At 36.2% G+C, this 19,693-nt stretch overlaps 1 protein-coding gene and 1 long non-coding RNA gene across 2 annotated transcripts in view; one reads left to right on the top strand and one right to left on the bottom strand.

The window, feature by feature from the left end:
- The window catches only part of HMCN1 (hemicentin 1), a 514,767-nt gene that overhangs the window by 439,664 nt on the left and 55,410 nt on the right, over nucleotides 1-19,693 (top strand). Inside the window, exons 82-89 of the mRNA XM_070473938.1 lie at nucleotides 2,727-2,917; nucleotides 6,750-6,963; nucleotides 8,945-9,079; nucleotides 9,470-9,660; nucleotides 11,464-11,545; nucleotides 15,773-16,042; nucleotides 16,748-16,918; nucleotides 17,054-17,224. Of these exons, the coding sequence (XP_070330039.1) occupies nucleotides 2,727-2,917; nucleotides 6,750-6,963; nucleotides 8,945-9,079; nucleotides 9,470-9,660; nucleotides 11,464-11,545; nucleotides 15,773-16,042; nucleotides 16,748-16,918; nucleotides 17,054-17,224 (1,425 nt within the window). The remainder of the gene's footprint in view (nucleotides 1-2,726; nucleotides 2,918-6,749; nucleotides 6,964-8,944; nucleotides 9,080-9,469; nucleotides 9,661-11,463; nucleotides 11,546-15,772; nucleotides 16,043-16,747; nucleotides 16,919-17,053; nucleotides 17,225-19,693) is intronic.
- The window catches only part of LOC139037444 (uncharacterized), a 111,073-nt gene that overhangs the window by 38,456 nt on the left and 52,924 nt on the right, over nucleotides 1-19,693 (bottom strand). The gene's annotated exons all lie outside the window — the stretch shown is intronic.

Here is a 19,693-nt window from a genome sequence, read left to right as displayed (position 1 = left end):
AAAAAGACCACTAGTGAAAAATATGATGGAAATAAAAATGAAAAACAGCAAACTAGAGTGGAGTGTGGTGTGTGCATGTGGTGTGTAGGTACACTTGTCCTTCAAATATGTTATTGGTAGGCACAAATATGTTATTTGTGCAAATACCTGTGTGAGATTGATTTTATTAATAAAGCCAGGACAATTAATCTGTTGCCAGTACTTTCATATGGTGACTATTGGAATCTATAAGTTGACTTACGAGGCGTTCATTTGTTTCGTTGCTCTTCTGCTTTACTTTTCAAGTTGCAAGTCCACTTGGTCCAAAACTAACCAGCATATGACCTACCTTATAACTGTAATGTGAACCTAGTGAGAATTGGAGATCTATTTGATTCATTATTTTATAGCAGCAAAACATTTACAGGTATATTTTTGTAATAGAAAAAAAATACTTGTTTTTCCTTTGTATTCAGACAACTTATAAAATATCTAAAAATCAGCATTGAAATATTTCAGTTATTAATATATATTTTAAGACTAAAGATAGAATAACCATTAATATCAGTGGTAAGAAACAAGAAGTAAATTAAACTTTTCAACTACTATTTTCAGAAGTATCTCTCATTTTAATAACAAGTTTCTGTTTTTCCTTTTTAAAAAATTTGTGAAAGTGGTTTTTTAATCTTTCAGGTGTATTTGAGTTTTCTAAAATTTTATTCTTGCTTTCAGTTAATATAATTGAACATTAGTCTTTTGGTTTCAAATAAATAATATTTTTTCACATGTTTATAGAAAGTTTACCAAAAGTAACTGTATACCAAACAACAAAGAAGGGCTTCCCAGGTAGCTAAGTGGTGAAGAGTCTGCCTGGGGGAGACATGGATTCAATCCCTAGGTCAGGAAGATCCCCTGGAGGAGGAAATGGCAACCCACTCCAGTATTCTTGCCTGGATAATCCCATAGACAGAGGAGCCTGGAGCCAAAGAGTCAGACACAACTGAGCATGCGTGCACACAAACAACAAAGAAATTATTAATAATAACTTAAAAGTATACGCCACAATCCCCACCCACAATGCAATAAAGCTTGAAATGAGTAATGAATTTTTAATGCCAAAACCCGATCCCCAAGCAAATTAAAAATTATCATTCTGATTAACAAGTAAGTCAAAGAATATGATTTTATTTTCAAATTATTTAGAAAATCATAAAAATTAGGACACCACATATCAAAATGTATTGTATGTACCCAAAGCTAAAATCAAGTATAGTGGTCACAGCCTTAAAATTTTCATTTTGAAAAAGAATAAGTAAATGCACTAGTGTTGCAACTTTATAACTGTTAGCAAAGTTGAAATACCAACTCCAGGGAAACCAGGATAAAGGAGATAATGCAAATATAGCATAAATTAATGAAAACGAATTAGATATTTATGATATACCATTCAACAAAATAGGTTTTAGGCTTTTTTAAGTTATCTATCGTTTATACATGCATGTGCGCATATGTGCGTGCTAAAGTGGCTTCGGTTGTGTCGGGCTCTGTGTAACCCTATGGAATGCAGCCTGCCAGGCTCCTCTGTTCATGGGGTTTTCCAGGAAGAATACTGGAGTGGGTTGCCATGCCCTCCTCCAGGGGATCTTCCCAATCCAGGGATCGAACCCAGGACTCCTGCATTGCAGATGGATTCTTTACCATCTGAGCCCCCAGGGAAGCTCAAAAATTCTGGAGTGGGTAGCCTATCCCTTCCCTCGTGGAGCTTCCTGACCCAGAAATTGAACCAGGGTCTTTTGCATTGCAGGCAGATTCTTTACCAGCTGAGCTACCAGGGAAGCCTGTTTATGCATATAATTATTCATACAGTGTTTGCATATCCATATAATCTTTTTTTTTTTGCTGAAACCTATTTTTGTTCTGTAAAAAAATTTGTGAAAAAAGTTGATCCATTTTTCACTGATGTACTTGAATATTTCTGAAATTTACTGTTTTGAGAGGAGAGTATATTTTTACTTTTTAGTCAAGTATTCTTAACATATTTAAACTTTTCTGTTAAAAGTAAATATCTTAGTTCTGAATCCTCTAAGGTATTTCTTTGTACCCTGAAATATTCAGTTGATCTTTCTATGTTGCCTGAATTCCATTTCAAAAAATTTGAAGCATAAGCAGTATTTGCGTGAAATTATGAAATCACTATAAAACATTTCTTCTGTGATAGTATAAAAACTAAAATGTTTTCACCAGTTTTACTTACATTTGTTGTAATATGTAAAGTACTGCAATAAATTTTTTTCTTTAGCTTTACTGTGAGGTATTTTATAGTGTTTTAAACTAGTGAGTTTTATTAGTTTATCCTCACAATATCTCTGTGATACAAATCCAACAGTTATACAACTATAGAAGTGGTTTTGGCTTTAGTTGCTCGTTTGTTTTATTTCACTGCAATAAACAAAAGAAACTCAAGGGAAAGTCAGTAAGTCAAATAAAATCTAAATATTTCTCACCAGTTCAATGTCGTTTTTTCAGAGGCTCATTGTAAATACATCCAACATGTACAAATGCCTTAGAATTCTTGCTGGTGTCAAAAATATTGATTGCTTTCAGAGTAACAAACAAATGACTTGATATATTTTGTTAGTATTTCTACCAAGTTACTCTCAAGAGAATCAATTATGTGTTCATTTTCAGTGTGAATAGTGATTGAACTCAACATCCTGAATGCCTTTCTTTTTTAAAACTCTTTATAGTACCACCTACAATCCAGAGCACAGAAGTACATTACACAGTCAATGAGAATGCACAAGCTGTTCTTCCATGCATGGCTGATGGAATCCCCACACCAGCAATTAACTGGAAAAAAGACAATGTTCTTTTGTCTAACTTGTTAGGAAAATATACTGTCGGACCCTATGGAGAGCTTATCCTGGAAAATGTTGTGGTAAGTTTAATAAATATGAAGAGATACATTGAGACAGATTATTAATTCACCATTTTAGTGACTTAGCTTGAAAATGTATTTTTTGCTTTTGTTTTTGCTTTGTTTGTTTTTGGCTGTGCCACACAGCTTGTGGGATCTTAGTTCCCTAACCAGAGGTCGCAGTGTTCCATGGCAGTGAAAGGGCCAGGTCCTAACCACTGAAGCACCAGGGAATTTCCATGTATTATTTAATCATGAAAGAAAAGTACCCATATAAATGCAGGTCAAAAAATTAATTTTATACGTATTTCATTTTATGTTCCCGAGAACTGTATTTAGTACATCATGGGAACTTATAAATGACTTTCTTCTAAAGTTATTTTATTTTTGTGAAAATCTTTGTTTATCAGGAAAATTCTAGGCCTCTATTATATTCCGTGCTTGTAACAGTGCATGAGAATTGTTCAAAGGATAGAGGTGTAAGAACGTTTGATGTATTATTAAGCAAATACAAAAAACAGGCCTTTTGCTCTTTTCAGGATTTTAAATAACTCTCAGGAATCTGTGCAAGCTGGGAATTTTGAATATTCTTAGGTGGTATTTCTCCAGTCTGCAGAATGGTAGCTATGGGAAGCATCTGTGTTTTCAGTATTAGCCCATTTGAAGAAGAATCTAGATCTATGCATACCACATGACTTTTAAAAATTATCATGTGGTTTCAGTGTACCAACTACTAAACATGATTAAAATGTGAATCACTTTCAGAGCTTTTGTGCCTGTCTTTGGGCTTCCCTGGTGGCGCAAACAATAAAGAATCTGCCTGCAATGCAGGAGACCCAGGTTCCATCCCTGGGTCAGGAAGATCCCATGGAAAAGGGGATGGCTACCCACTCCAGTATTCTTGCCTGGAGAATTCCTTGGACAGAGGAGCCTGGTGGGCTACTGTCCATGGGATCACAAAGAGTCAGACATGACTGAGTGACTAACACTTTCATTATTCCTTTTCACTACCCTTCAGAGTACCTAAATTTCATTCTAAAATCTTCATAGAATTAAATTCAAATGGATTAAATGGATAGAATTGATCATATTCACTTCATAGTATAATTTCAGCTGTTAGCTAGATTCCTTGATTACCAGATAAATAACCCTAGGAATAGGCTAACTTGATCTTATGTGCAAGCAGAAATTGTATTTATTCAAATCTAAGTTTCCATCAATTGTAAGATGCACCTTTATTTTAGGTACCACTAAGAAAGAAAGAAAGAAAAAAAATTCAGTCAAGTAAACTAGAGAAGACCATCAATTTTTACATTGTATCCCAATTTCAGAGCTATTAAAAGTTAAAAATGTGAACTTAAAAATGATAAAATAATGTTAAATTTGTTTGTTTAAACTGGTACACAGTCTCTGGTATACTATCAAATTCAAGAATGTTGAGTTTGACCTCTCAATCACTCTTACAGACCTGAAGGAATTAAATGAGAAAAGTTTAAGCTTTTAGGGGATAACTGGGATAAATTTTTTAAAATAGCAACAATAAGGTAGCTTATAAATATCAGATGAAAGACACAAGTGATAAGTCTATCTGTGAGTAATATGTATAATCTGGATTTTCCAAAGCTTCACTTCCATAAAATCTTTGATTTTTAAACTTAAGATGTTAAGATCCAGGAATTTAAGAGTAGCTCAGTGGTGTCAGGATGAGGAGACATTTACATGGAATATGATTTATTTCTGTTTGCCCTTAAAAACTCATTATGAAACCTACCAGTGTTAGATTGTATCTATAGTAAGTGATTATATTTTTTATGCTGCATTGCCAATTACTTGATGCTTCAATGAAAAGAAAATCTATTCTTAAACTTCTTTTTAAAAAAGAAGGTAAAGTCTATGCTATGGACCTTAATACAATCAGAAGCATTCAGTTGTTAATTTAACAAATATTTATTGAGTATTGAGTACCTTCTCTATGACCAGCACAGATTTAGACACTGGGAATAAATACATTGAACAAAACAATCAAAGATCCTTGCCTTCATGGAGTTTATTCCTAAAGGAGGGAGATAGTCAATAACAAATAAAAATAAATGATGCCTATATCTCAAAATAATAATAATAATAGTAAAAAATAAAAATAAAGAATGTATACAATTCAAAAGAAAACAACTGGTATGAAAAATAAAACAAGAACATGTAGAAGGTATCAGAAGTTGGAAGAGTACAAGTTACATTTTTAAATAGCATGGTTAGAATAAATGTCCTCTGGGAAGCAAACACTTTGAGCAAAATTTGAAGGAAGTGAATTAGCTAAGCAGATATCTGGGAGAGGAGCATCCCATTTTCTTTGCCTAGGAGAGAGGCAGAAAACTGGGATCCCCTACCCCAGTTTTGGGGGGCAAAGAAATGAAGGTGGGTGGAAAGAATAAAAAAAAAAAATGTACGAACATGCCTGATCTATTTGAGAAACAGGAGACCAGTGAAAACAAAGGGAGAGAGAGAAAGAAGTCAAAGAAAAATGAAGACCAGATACACGCAATGCCTTATTGCTGTTCAGTTGCTCAGTCGTGTCCGACTCTTTGCAGTCCCATGTAACAATTTGCATTTTCCTCTGAGTAAAATCAGAATCCATTAATCAGGCTTTGAGCAGGGGAGCAATGCTGCCCGCCTTATGTTTTTGCAATATTGCATTGGCTATTGTGATGACGATACATGGTAGGGAGGCAGGGAGAGAAGCCAAAGACCAGTTGGGAAGATGGTGTGGAGCCAGTAGAGAGATTATAGGACTCAAAGCAGAACATCAGCCGAGAAGGGGTAAGTGAGAAGTGGTTGGATTTTGTGTATACTTTGAAGCTAGGATTTCCTAGCTAGACTGAAAATAGTGTGAAAAAGAATAAACAAACACTCCAGTGTCTGAGGGCAAAGTCATGAACAGCTGGAAGAACAAATCAGCCATCAGCTGAGATGGAATGAAGGCTGCAGATGGAGCAGAAAGGGGAAGGGGGGAAGTTGGTTTTGCACTTGGGTTTGAGATGTCTTTTAGGCAACCAAGCAGAGTGTTGGAGTGAGAAGTTCAGTCCAATTGGAGTTTGGAAGAAACACCTGGGCTGGACACACTGGTACTCATCTCAGCATGTCGGTGGTATTTAAAGCCATTAAAACCAAGTTGCGTGTGGACAGAAGAAAAGAGGAACAGACTGAGCCCTCTCATATACCTACATTGACACATTGATGTGGACGGGAAGCCAGCAAAGGGAGATGAAAGAAGAGCAATCAATGAGGCAGAAAGGAGACTAGGGGAATGGGGTGTCCTGGAAGCCAAGTGAAGACATGGTTTTAAAAAGAAGGAAGCCAGAATTGTGTCAAATTCTAAAACTTCTAGTAAAATGATTGCCGAGTGCTGGCCATTGGATTTAGCAAGTGAAATCTTGGAATTGCAGCTAATTGCCCTGACTCTTGCCATTTCCTTTGATCATTTTCATGGTCCTTGGTGCCACATTACCCAGAGAACCAGCTATGCCATCAAGATTCTAACAGCCTTTGGGAGTAAATTTGCTCTTTAGTTGTACATTGCAGTACAACACTTGATGTTTAGTAAAACTGTATAATCTAAAGTTTTCTAAGATCTTATTACTGTAAAATGCTATAGTTCTGTAAGGTATGGACTTTTAATTTCTTAAACGTTGTAAATTATGCTTTGTAAAAACTAGCCAGATGGTTCAGACTAAAAGAGGGAAATTTAAATCATCTTTAGAGTGTTCCTTTGGGGACCAAGCTATGCAGTTTTATGAATTATATGTAATATGATGTAAGATCATGTAATTTTATGCACAGTGACTTTTCTTTCTTTAAGCCGGAGGATTCTGGCACCTATACCTGCATTGCTAACAATGCTGCAGGTGAAGACAGACACACCATCAGCCTGACTGTTCATGTTCTTCCCACTTTTACTGAACTCCCTGGAGATGTGTCATTAAATAAGGGAGAACAGCTCCGATTAAACTGTAAAGCAACTGGTATTCCATTGCCCAAGTTAACATGGACCTTCAATAACAATATTATCCCAGGTTGGTACTTTAATTCTTAAGAAGTGAATAAGTACACTGATAGAGAACTCAAAACCTATCTCTATTTTCTTTAACTGTGGGAATTGATTGAAAAGTTAAATGAATTGATGGCTTTAAATTCTGTAAAATGTGTACTTTTGCCTGGATTTTAGCCTATGCCCAGTATATGTGCTCTTTTCATTCTTTAGAAAGGACATGTTGATCACAGGACCATATATTGAAGGATATAGGTAGGTTTTTTAACTTAAAAGTATCTCCCTTCCCCCTGAGAAGTCATATACACAGATGCCCAAATGTATCCCCCGGACCTCTTCACTGTTCTTACTCAGTCATGTCTTGACTCTTTGTGACCCCACTGACTGCAGCCCACCAGGCTTCTCTGTCCATAGGATTCCCCAGGCAAGAGTACTGGAGTGGGTTGCCATTTCCTCCTCCAGGGATATTCCCAACCGAGGGATCGAACTCGTGTCTCCTGCAGCTCCTGCATTGGCAGGAGAATTCTTTACCACTGAGCTACCTGGGATCTCCTTCCTTATTGATAAGTGGATTAAGATGACTGAGAGAGCCCTGAAGATTCACCTGATTTTACAGAGTGTACTTTTCACTGTATGAATTAAGCTCTCTAATCCACTATCAGAGTGTAGATCAATTAAGTAAACAGTTTCCAGTCTGTGTGCACTGCATGTTCACGTAGAGCCACACATCCCGGGGAAGATGTGTTTCTATCTATTTGACTTTTATCACCAGCACAAAAATACTGTTTGTAAAAAGAAATTGTTGCTTCCCAAAATTGAGTTCTGAAGTACTACACTATTAGTATTTAATAAATACCTTCTTAGAAAGTTGGTAATAAGCTTGAGTTTTCTGTTATAAAGATTTATGATAATTAGAATTCATCAGCTGTGTCACCTTAACAGTAATAGTATAATATACTTCACTAAAGAAAAATAAACTCTGAAAAAACTAATCAGTACTGTTTTCTGAGGATGTAATACTAACTGAGATATTTAAATGTTTAAAGCTTAATTAAAAAAAAAAAAGCTTAATTTTCCACTTACTATTCAGCAGTATGAAAACTTTAAAAGATAATTTGAACCAGCTATATAGCACAGGGAGCTTAACCCCGTGCTCTGTGATGACCTAGATGGGTGGGATTGGGGAGTGGGGGGGGCAGGGGTGGTTCAAGAGGGAGAAGATATATGTTCACATATACCTGATTCACTTTGTTGTACAACAAACACTAACACAACATTGTAAAGCAATTATACTAAAAAAATAATAATAATTTGAATGGGAGAGAACCTGCAAAGTAAACATACTTAATGTAATTAGATATTGGTTGGTCTAATCGGAATCTTATTTAGTATCAATTGTTTTAGGATTTGCATATTTATCTTATACTCTATTCCAAGTATTGAAAGTACCTTTGGTAATTTATATCATTACCACTTACGGGCAAGTTCAAATTATTACAAATTTAATTTTGTCATTATTACCTAACTAGCGTAGGTGTTCATGACTTTCCCTCTGAGCTGCCAGGTCAGTTGAATTATAACTGAAAAGGTTTTCATGTTCTTGAGGTAAATTGTTTGGGAAAAGTGGTGGTGAGAGAAATGAAATGGAAAATGTCATATTTCTGAATGAAAGAGTTTTGAAACCTAGAGAGTGCAAGCCAGCTTTAGGCAACTCTTTGAGATGAAAGGTGCAATCCAAAATAATTTTAGAAGATGTTTGTTTTCATTCTCTTTTCCTGTTCCTTCTGCTGTTTTTCATTCTTCAAACAAGTGTCTAGAGACATAGCAAATAGCTCAGAGGAAGAAGTCTCGGGAAAGGGCTCTCTCCTCCAGTGTCATAATGAGATCTCTTTGGTTGAATTGCTGACCGACTCAATAAATCTAACCTGCAAAATATTGAGCTGTTGTGATTATTTTCTGAGGTTACTGAGAGGCGTTTGTGTTGTTTTCTACCTTTTTTCCTTCAGCCCACTTTGACAGCATCAATGGACACAGTGAACTTGTTATTGAAAGGATATCAAAAGAGGATTCAGGCACTTATGTGTGCACTGCTGAAAACAGCGTTGGTTTTGTGAAGGCAATTGGATTTGTTTATGTGAAAGGTGGGTGAAAGTGTTCTATTTTTAATATTTATGATAAATGGTTTGTATTTTGCATCCCTAATGTATAGTAATATGATGTAACTTCAGTTTATTAATTTAGTCTTATTTCACAGATGTGCAAACTCATGAGATATAAAAAAAATTATGAACATTCATCTCAAAAGTAGGTAAGCAGTATGTAAAGAGATCATTTGGCACAAAATGGAATTGTCCACTTAGATTATTGAAGTGGACAAAATTCTCTCGTCGATTAGCATGAGCAGTTGATTCTGGAAGATTCATGGGGCACAAAAGTGGCTTTTCCCCTCTTCACTAAATTATCTTTTAAATAGGTTAGAATCACAAAGAATCACAAAGACTCATGTACACTCGTCTTTTGTTATTTCCCAGAACCTCCAGTCTTCAAAGGTGATTACCCTTCTAACTGGATTGAACCACTTGGTGGTAATGCAATCCTGAACTGTGAGGTGAAAGGAGATCCCGCCCCAACCATCCAGTGGAGCAGAAGGGGGATCGATATTGAAATTAGCCACAGAATCCGGCAACTTGGCAATGGCTCATTGGCCATTTATGGCACTGTAGTAAGTCACACTGAATTGTCAGTACACACTTTAAATGTCACAATCAACACCTCTCTGTGGGTGCCATGGAAATTTCTCTGCATTCCTATTTTAATCATAAAATCTTAATCAATGGGTTCTTTTAAAAAACTGAAAGGATAGCTCAAATTGATTTTTAGCCCTTTGAAGGGAGTATGAGCAATAAAAAAAATTTTGCTGCTTTGTTCTCTATCATTGACCTATTATTCAGCATCAGTAGATAACTTCCTCAAATCTGTTTCAGAATGAGGAATTTGAAGAATTACAAACACCATTTTAAATACAATGTAGATTTCATCACTAAGTCAACAACTTTATCAGGCTTTCCAAAAGCTTCAGTAATTCAGGCAATATTAGTACTTTAAATTATTCTAATTTGAGGGTCAAATGAATGAGATATTTTATCTAAAAAATTCTTAACTAAAGGTGAGTTATTTGTTAACCCACTGTTGAATTCACGGAAATCATAATTAGACTACACTGTCCAATAAACCTGTTCCAATGGACCACTTTCAGTCTTTCATTCAGCTTGGTTTTATTTCAGCTTTTTATTTCAGTATTTATTTATTTATTTATTAGATGTTGTTGACTGTTCCTTCAATTTTGAGATGATTTCTACCTCTGGCTACACTAATCAGTCTCTGCGTCTTCACTGCTGCTTTCCCCGCTTTTAGTTCAGTTCAGTTCAGTTCATTCGCTCAGTCGTGTCCGGCTCTGTGCAACCCCATGACCCGCAGCACGTCAGGCCTCCCTGTCCATCCCTAACTCCCAGAGTCCACCCAAACCCATGTCCATTGAGTTGGTGATGCCATCCAACCGTCTCATCCTCTGTCGTCCCCTTCTCCTCCTGCCCTAATCTCACCCAGCATCAGGGTCTTTTCAAATAAGTCAGCTCTTCACATCAGGTGGCCAAAGTATTGGAGTTTCCTCTATACAAACATAATTACTTTTGAAGTCCCTGGTACTTCTTCTAATATTAATACTGCTTTTCCGCCACACAATTTCAGATTCCTAACCCTATACCTTCAACCCTGAAACTCTTTCAAGTTCCATCCACAGTTTCCTACTAGAAATTTCTGTCTGGATCATGCATTGATACTTTGATTAAATATCTAAACCAACATCCATCTTTCTTCTCCTACCCTCTTCCACTTCCTGCAATTCATTTCCCCTTAGTTGACTTACTCTTTTTATTAACAAGACCAGAATTCCTCTGTTCATAAGACCTTAGCAAAATCTCTAATTAGTCATCAAATCTAAATTCATATGGTACTTCTTTTCTTTATCAGATATGCATAAATTTATCACTTATGTTCTGTGATTTGCATCACCTGTAAATTAGTTTTTCACTTTCTTTCCTACATTTCAAGCTTCTAAAAGTAGAGGCTAAGATTAATGTTTTTTTTAATAACCTCTGTAACAAAGAACTAGATATTTGTTCATTTATTCTGAATATTTAATGCTTTTTAAGATATCTATAAGAATATATTGGCATTTTTCTTTACTAAGATAATTTTGGATAAATCATTATAAAAAATGGTATTTCTGCTTTGGTTTCTACCAGTTATTATTCCCTGAGAGTTCCCTAGGTTGTTCAGGAAAAAAAATTAGGCTAAGAACTTTTTTTTTTTTAATCTATTTGTATGGTTAAATATATGTAAGTTTTCCTATTCTTATTAAAATACCTTCTCATAAACACAATTGCATAAACAAGCTCACAGTGAAAAAATTTTTTTCTCTGCTCTGTAGGGTCCTATTTTTATAAAACACTGCTTATTTCCGTAGAATGAAGATGCTGGTGATTATACGTGCGTAGCTACCAATGAAGCTGGGGTGGTGGAACGCAGCATGAGTCTGACTTTGCAGAGTAAGCTGCTTAATTACTTAAACACTTGATTGAAGAAATGTCCATATAATTGTTCATTCAACTTTCTAGCAAATACATTGATGGTAGGTTTCACAGTATAATTTAGTTTTCTGCTGCTGATGGAGCAATTGTTATCAACCAGAAGACTGATACAACTTTGCACAGGTATTTCTGTCTGTTTTACCTAACATATGCAGTTCAAATTTGCAGTGGTTTGGTATCAGAGCTTTTGTTGTTGTTTGCAATATATTCAGTCAAATACCCTTTTTATAGCTCCCTACCATTCTTGTAAGGAGCTTACAAAGATGTCATTTTACGGCACTTTAAAGCTAGGTGTTAAAAATGAAGACTAATGTAAATGAATTCAAGAGTTCTCTGGATTGATTGCTGTCAATCTGTTGTGAAGTGTCTGTGTGTTCTGGGCAGGATGAGCATGCTTGTGATGAGGGTCCTCAGTATAAACAATCAGAAGGCAGGTTTTCATAATTTGAAAAGCATTAAAGACTCAAATGGCTCAGTGGACAGTCCCCAGAACCACTTCAGGGGCTGACCCAAGAACAGTGTCATTAAGTTAAGGAAATCAGTTTATTCTGTGAATAGGCTCAGTATTTAATGAAATGAATTTACATTTTTTATTCACTGTTAAGAGATGCTGTAGACCAGCATTTACTAACAGCTGTTTACCAAACTACTCTTTAAAACTTGAATAGATATTTCTATGTATTCTCTGAAGTGCTGAATAGATATTTAATAGATATTGAAGACAGTGGTTCCCCCCTGCAGCCTTAGTGAGGTATAACTGACAAATAAAACTATGTGTATTTGAACCGTACAGTGTAGAACTTCCCTGGTGGTTCACTGGTTAAGACCCTGCACTTCAACTGCTGGGGGTGCAGGTTCAATACCAAGCCAGGAAACTAAGATCCTACATGCCATGTGGCGTGGTAAAAAAAAGTGAAGTGTACAGTGTGATGATTTGATATACATATATTGAATACACTGTAAAATGATTACCACAATCAAGTTAATTAACATATTCATCACCTCACACATTGTTTTTGGTTTGTTTTCTGTGGGATTTTTGGTGAGAATATTGAAGGTCTACTCAGCAAATTTCAAGTATACAGTACAGTGTTATTAACTGTAGTCATCATACTATACATTAGATTCTCAAAAGTTACTCATTTTTGTGATTGAAAGTTTGTATGTTTTGACCAGTATCTCCCCATATCCCCCATCCTTCAGCCCCTGGCAACCACCAGACTTTTAAAGATTCTACATGTAAGTGACGCCACACAACTATTTGCCTCTTGTCTGGCATATTTCACTTAACATAATGCCTTCCCTGTTGTCACAAATGGCAGGATTCCCTTCTTTTCATGGCTCAATATTCTATTGTATGTGTGTGTATATATATATATATATATATAGATACACATACCATAAGCTTGTTTCTGTGTCTAAGATAGTGTTTTACTAAAATACATATGTACCAAATAATAACTTTATGCCATGATTGAATAATTATGAGAAAAATAGATTAAACAAAGTTTTCATTTATTAAATATATATATATTTATATATATATATAGTTACATATATAAATGCACCTACTATATGCCAAGCTTTGCTTAAGTGTACCAGTTTTCTTTACTGCAGATATTTCCAGAAATATTAGCATGCAGATGTGAATTTAACTCAATTAGAAGAGGATATAATATTCTAAATTTCCTCCCAAAAATTGTTATTCTCATGAAACCCTCTTCCCTGCTTTCTTGGGTGAATGTATGTAGGGCATCTCACAATTAATCTCCCATGGAAGAGTGATTCACTGGCCAAGTTTAAGAAAAACTGCAATAAATTCATTGTAATAAATGAGGGATATAAAAAAATATAATGTTTAAAATTGAGATTAAAGTACCATAAGGAATGTCTTCTTTTAGATAAAATGCTCATATTTAACAAATTATTGTATGACTGACAGAATTAATTCAACTTTGAAAGATGTATGTATGGAATTTTTTTACATATATTTATAGACTTATGTGCCATTGGAAATGTTCAAAAATGGAATCTAAATTAAGATTCTTAGTTTTATTTAACACTTTTTTGACCATGATAATATGAACAGGCTTATTTATTCAGTGTTCTTATTTAGTGTGTTGCATGATTAATCTGAGCCATTTACTTCATTCAACAATAGTTTATTGAATACATAATATAATCTGAAACTGGGGGGGGTGTTCTTAGAGCCCGGAAAGTTCTTAAGAGTGATTTTAATATAAACATCAAGCAAGAATGCAATTTGAGGATGATGTGGACATATATATGAATAATACATTAATAACCCTGAAAGATTCAAACCTCATGTGAAATAATTACTTTTGTAAAAGACAACGTGTCAGTGATGCTTTTACATAAAATACTATCATAGTAGTAAAACACATTTTATTTCTGTTTTTGTTTTGTGTTCTGTCATTCCAGATACATACCAGATACACTTCCTGGTCTGTAATATGCAGCCACCACCCTGAATTATCTTATATGCATTACTGTTTGTTGAACCAATCCTTCCACCATTCAGTTCAGTCTCACTAAAACACTGCTGTCATCCTGTCATACTCTATCAAGAAAAAACACTCCCCTATACGCACCTATTCGAATGTAAACCCTTTAGATTTTAACCAAATGTTTAAAACCTGCATGCTACTGCTGTCCAGGCTGAATCACCTTTCAGAGCTAACTCTGTCTCTGTACTGTTTCCTTCTCTCCACTGCAGTTCCTTTCTCCTCTATGTACTCTTACTCACTTTTTTAAAAATCCAGTTCAAGCTGCTTCTCCATGAAGTCCTTCATATTCTCTTTAACACTGTAGACCAGTATATAGATAAAAGGAACTAGAAAAAGTTTGTGGCATAGTGTTTATCTTTCCAGTAACTTCATTTGAACAGCTGTCATCCACTACAGATACTGTTGACCTCTCAATCCTCCTTGAAACACACTTTGGTTGCTGGGATACCATTTTCTCCTGAGTTTTTCCTTCCTCAGTGATCAGCTCTGAGTATCATTTATAGGCTCATTTTCTGTCCGTTTCTTACCTAATAATGCTGCCATCATTTCTGTCTTGGATCTCTCCCTCTCATTTTAGACTCACTCCTGAAGCAATGTTCTATCTCTATTCTGAGCTTGAGATATGAATATCTAGACATCTCCACTTGACTGTCCTACAGATATCTCAAGCTCATCATTTCTAAATAGATGTGAATCATCATTCCTTATTCCTTCCTAATAAATCTGTCCTTTTTCATATATTCTACTGAATTTACCTAAAGATACACTGTATTCCCCAAATCAAAACCCTGTAGTCATCAGTTCCTCCCTTTATGCCATACTATTGAATGGCTAACTCCTATCACTCCTACTTTCTTAATAATTCTTGAATGTCTTCCTTTACCTCTTCATTTCCAGAGACATGCTTTTGTTTGATGTATTGAGTCACTATTGTTTATGCTCTCGTTACCATACATTTATCTATTCTTTACTAAATTCTGTTCTACCTATTGTGTTACTGAATTTTATATGTATATTATAGCTCAATAATTGGTTACTTGTCTGTCTTATAAATGAACTCTGAGTCCCTTGAAACTAGAAACTGTATCTGTGCACAATGCCTGGCAAGAAATAAATTCTCAATATTTGTATATATTGAGAATGATGATCAGTGATGAAAGAATAACTTAATAATGACTCTTTACCTCAAAAAATGATGTAAGGAAGAGAATTGAATGTTCACCATGTAAAACACAGACAAAATCAGTAACAACAAAAACAATAAGAACAGTAGTACTAATATTGTCTTCTTGTCTATTGTTGAAGATCTGTGCTTACATCATCTTAGTTGAGTCAAACAAGCTCCTCTGAACTAGGCACCATTTTTAAGGACACAGTGATTCAAAAAGGTAGTAAAGAGCAGAGGCAGAATGTGAATCCAGAGAAGCACAACTGCAGAGCCTATGCTCTAGGCTAGACTGCTTAGGGATTTAAAATTTTTACCATTTACTAAATAAAACATTCTGTCAATGGCAATTACAACCTTAACCACTGAGAAGCTACATTGTATTAAAAAAAAATCAGCGTAATTTTTTTCTAAATAATGTTATTATATAGTATGACTCACAATGTTAATATAATTCCACAAAAACTAAGAGACATATGCTTTTCTCCATAGGTCCTCCTATTATCACTCTTGAACCAGTAGAAACTATTATTAATGCTGGCGGCAAAGTCATCTTGAATTGTCAAGCAGCTGGAGAGCCTCGTCCAACCATTACATGGTCCCGTCAAGGGCACTCTATCCTCTGGGATGAGCGAATTAATGTGTTGTCCAACAACTCATTACATATCGCTGCTGCTCAGAAAGAAGATACGTCTGAGTATGAATGTGTGGCTCGAAACTTGATGGGTTCTGTCCTTGTGAGAGTGCCAGTCATAGTCCAGGGTGAGTGTGATATTCATTTACCCTGAGATGATATTGTTAAACAGAACCTGGGGCAATCTAAACAATAAAACTCAGGAAGCATCTTAGGCCACATCCCCTGTACCCTCAAGATACTTATAGATTATAGGGATAGGACAAAAATCACATTACAAACTGGAGAGATTAAAAACAGTACAGATGAGAGCTGCAGAATACCAAGTTAATAATTCAAAATCCCAAACAGAATTTTGTTTTTAAAACTAGGTTAAAATTATTCTCAAAAATCAGTGCATGGTTTTGCTTCAAAGAATGACTTATTTCCAAAAGGTAAATAGCATATAAATGTCTTCGTTGCTCACTCTTGCAACAGCCATGTCCTGGATGCTTCGGTTTTAGTTTTAGAGTAAAGAAGAGTTTCTGTAAGCAATTTCTCAGCCTTTCTGGGTTCAGCGCTGGACCCAGGGCATATCTCCGTGAGCTCTGCCTCACAGTTTTTTATTTACGGTCACAGAGGCCAAGGACCCCGGGCATACCTCCGTGAGCTCTGCCTCACAGTTTTGTATTTACGGTCACAGAGGCCGAGGACCCCGGGCATACCTCCGTGAGCTCTGACTCAGTTCTGTATTTACGGTCACAGAGGCCGAGGACCCCGGGCATACCTCCGTGAGCTCTGCCTCAGTTCTGTATTTACGGTCACAGAGGCCGAGCACAGTGCTTTATTTGCAGTGCCCGGTGGCTTTTCCCAGTGGTCGGCCTGGAGACCCTGCAGCGTCACCTGTGGGAAAGGGGTCCAGAAGAGGAGTCGTCTGTGCAACAGCCCCTCTCCAGCCAACGGCGGGAAGCCTTGCCAGGGATCGGATTCAGAAATGCAGAACTGTCAACAGAAGCCGTGTCCAGGTACACCTCTTTATTCGACAGACAGGCACGTGGTTCAGTAGATACCCACTTCTGTCCCCTAACTATGCTTTGTCTCAGTATAAGTTCTTTCGATTGAAATGTCTCTGATGGTGTTACCGTGTCGCCTTTGGATAGTGGATGGGAACTGGTCAGAGTGGAGTTCCTGGGAAGAATGCACGAGGAGCTGTGGACGTGGCAACCGAACCAGGACCAGAACTTGCAACAATCCATCAGTTCAGCACGGTGGGCGGCCGTGTGAAGGGACTGCCGTGGAAACCATCATGTGCAACATTCGGCCTTGCCCAGGTAAGAACCCAGAGATAAGCCCGTACAAAGGCGTTATAATTACCTTTTCTTCTTTATTAGGAAGAGATGTTATGGCCTCAACCCTTGAACACTTTCTCTATGTTCTCACTTCTGTCTCATGGATGAACTTATGGAGGTGTGACATTAAATCAGTGTTAATTCAAGTACCTGATTTAAGTGAACATGAGAAAGAGTTCCAAACTGTAATATATTTTTTAATCATTTAAATGTAATCAAATTAATAGAATTTTAGAGATGTTGAAGACCTTAGATAACAGCTAATCCAGTCATTCACTTTCAGACAGGAAAAATGAAGTTTAGAGAGGTTAAAGACCTGCCCAGAAACACACAGCTGGCAAGGAGAAAAATATCATTAACTACATTCACTCAATAAATGTCATGTGCTAGGAACCATGCTTAGAACTATATCTACGTGTCATTTTTGACTTTGTGAAACAACATAGGTATTTTAGGGTTCTAGGTATCATCACTGTAAGAATTTTTGCTGCCAAGCAAGCAGTATTGCCACATAACTAAATAGACCACAAGACAATTTTGCTGTAAAAGATAAATTAATGGAAATAAAGGTACCTCTAAAAGGATATAATTAAAAAAATTAAAATGAAAAAATTTCAGAAAATATTTGAATACATTCCAGATGTGTGTAAATTCATGTTGTATAGCTTCCCCAGTGGCTCAAGTGGTAAAGAATCTACGTGCAATGCAAGAGATGCAAGAGACTTGAATTTGATCCCTGGATCAGGAGGATACCCTTTGAGAAGGAAATGGCAACCCACTCCAGTATTCTTGCCAGAAAAATCCCATGGACAGAAGAGCCTGGTGGGCTACTGTCCATAGGGTTGCAAAGTCAGACATGACTGAGCTTGCATGCACATAGTTGTATTGGGGTATATCTTGGAAAACAAAGGTACTTCCTTTCTCAAAGTTTATCATCAGTGATTCAGGATCTTAGTGTGTTAGCCACTCAGTCATGTCCATCCAACTCTTTGCGACCCCATGAACTGTAGCCCACCTACAAGGACCTTGAAATCTAAGCCCTCAGAGCAAAAGAGTTCCTCTCTCTCAGAATTTGTATCAGCCCCTGGGAAGGAACCCTGCTTGATTTTGTGAGTCCCAGGCTCACCTCTGAACTCAGGGAGTCCAGGAGAAGGATACTGCTCTGAGAGCCAGCCTGTGCTACTTACCCACAGTAGATCAAGAGAGGCAGGGCTCCTAGCTTGACAGCCTGAAAGAAATCCTATGGAATAGAAGAGTGGCTGTTGATTCATTAATTCATCCCTTAAATCACTGATTAATCCAACAGCTATTTATTGAGCACCCAGTCTGTGTTCAAGGCACTGTTCTAACTGCTAGAATTAGAATGGTAAACAGAGAATATCATTCACATACTGATAAGCATACAGAACAAACTCAAAAGAGTTGAAGTGATAGAGCGTACCTGGAAGAGAGACTTTACCTGAGATGGTCTAAAAAAGGGATGTTGACAAAAATGAGATAGTTTCCCTCTGCATTGGGTATTGCATTCTATTGCACAATTCAGGAAACTATATGATAAATATTTGATATGAGAAAATATATGATAATTTACTGAGGTTGTATAACTACTAAAAAGTGAATTAAGGATTTGTATGCAAGTTGATCTGATTCCTAAGCCTATTCACTTAGATCTTGGGTGTCTTAATTTGCAGCTCAGAATATCTATTATAAAAATTAAATATTCTTATGAAATCTTAAAAAAACAGCCAAAATTATTTGAATCTTGAAAAATTAGAAAGCTAATTATAATAACATATCAAAGTAAAAAGAACCAGAAATACCTGATTAATCTTTGTACACTTTATCAGCTATGATATCTATATAATGAAAAGCTAAATGATATTTGTACATGTCCTAAAACAAAACTCAAGGGTTTTTTTTTCTTTTTGTTTTTATTGAGTAACTGTTGGCTTACTGTTATTTAGACTTTCTTTGGTTAACTCTCAGCCCCTAAACCGATTGAATTTAGCTGTTATTATGGCATACTGTCAGTGGTGTTCTGGATCCAGCCTCTGAAAGCGTGTGTCTCTTCCCACTGGGAGTTTCATGACATCACATTAATAGGTAGATATTGACCATGGTGGGAGTGTTTTGTACCATAAAAAATATAGATGCTATAAATCAGAGTTTCCTCCTTACTCCAAGAGAGCTGGCTGTTAAACATTATCAGTGTATACCACTGCAAAATGGGCAGATAGCCTAAGATGGTCTTTTTCATCGAGGTATGTCAGCATTTTAGGGACAGAAGAGGTTTTCTTTTAATCCATTGTTGGATTCAACTTGATAATATTTGTTGAGACTTTTTACATCTATATTCATGAGAGATATTGGCCTGTACTTTACTTTTCTTGTAATGTCTTTGTCTGGTTTTAGTATTAGGGTAATGCTGGCCTCGCAGAAAGGGTTAGGAAG

This window comes from Odocoileus virginianus, chromosome 11 (assembly GCF_023699985.2).
Source record: "Odocoileus virginianus isolate 20LAN1187 ecotype Illinois chromosome 11, Ovbor_1.2, whole genome shotgun sequence".
Taxonomy (NCBI): domain Eukaryota; kingdom Metazoa; phylum Chordata; class Mammalia; order Artiodactyla; family Cervidae; genus Odocoileus; species Odocoileus virginianus.
Note: the sequence above shows the minus strand (reverse complement) of the source record. Positions and strands in the feature narration are given on the sequence as shown.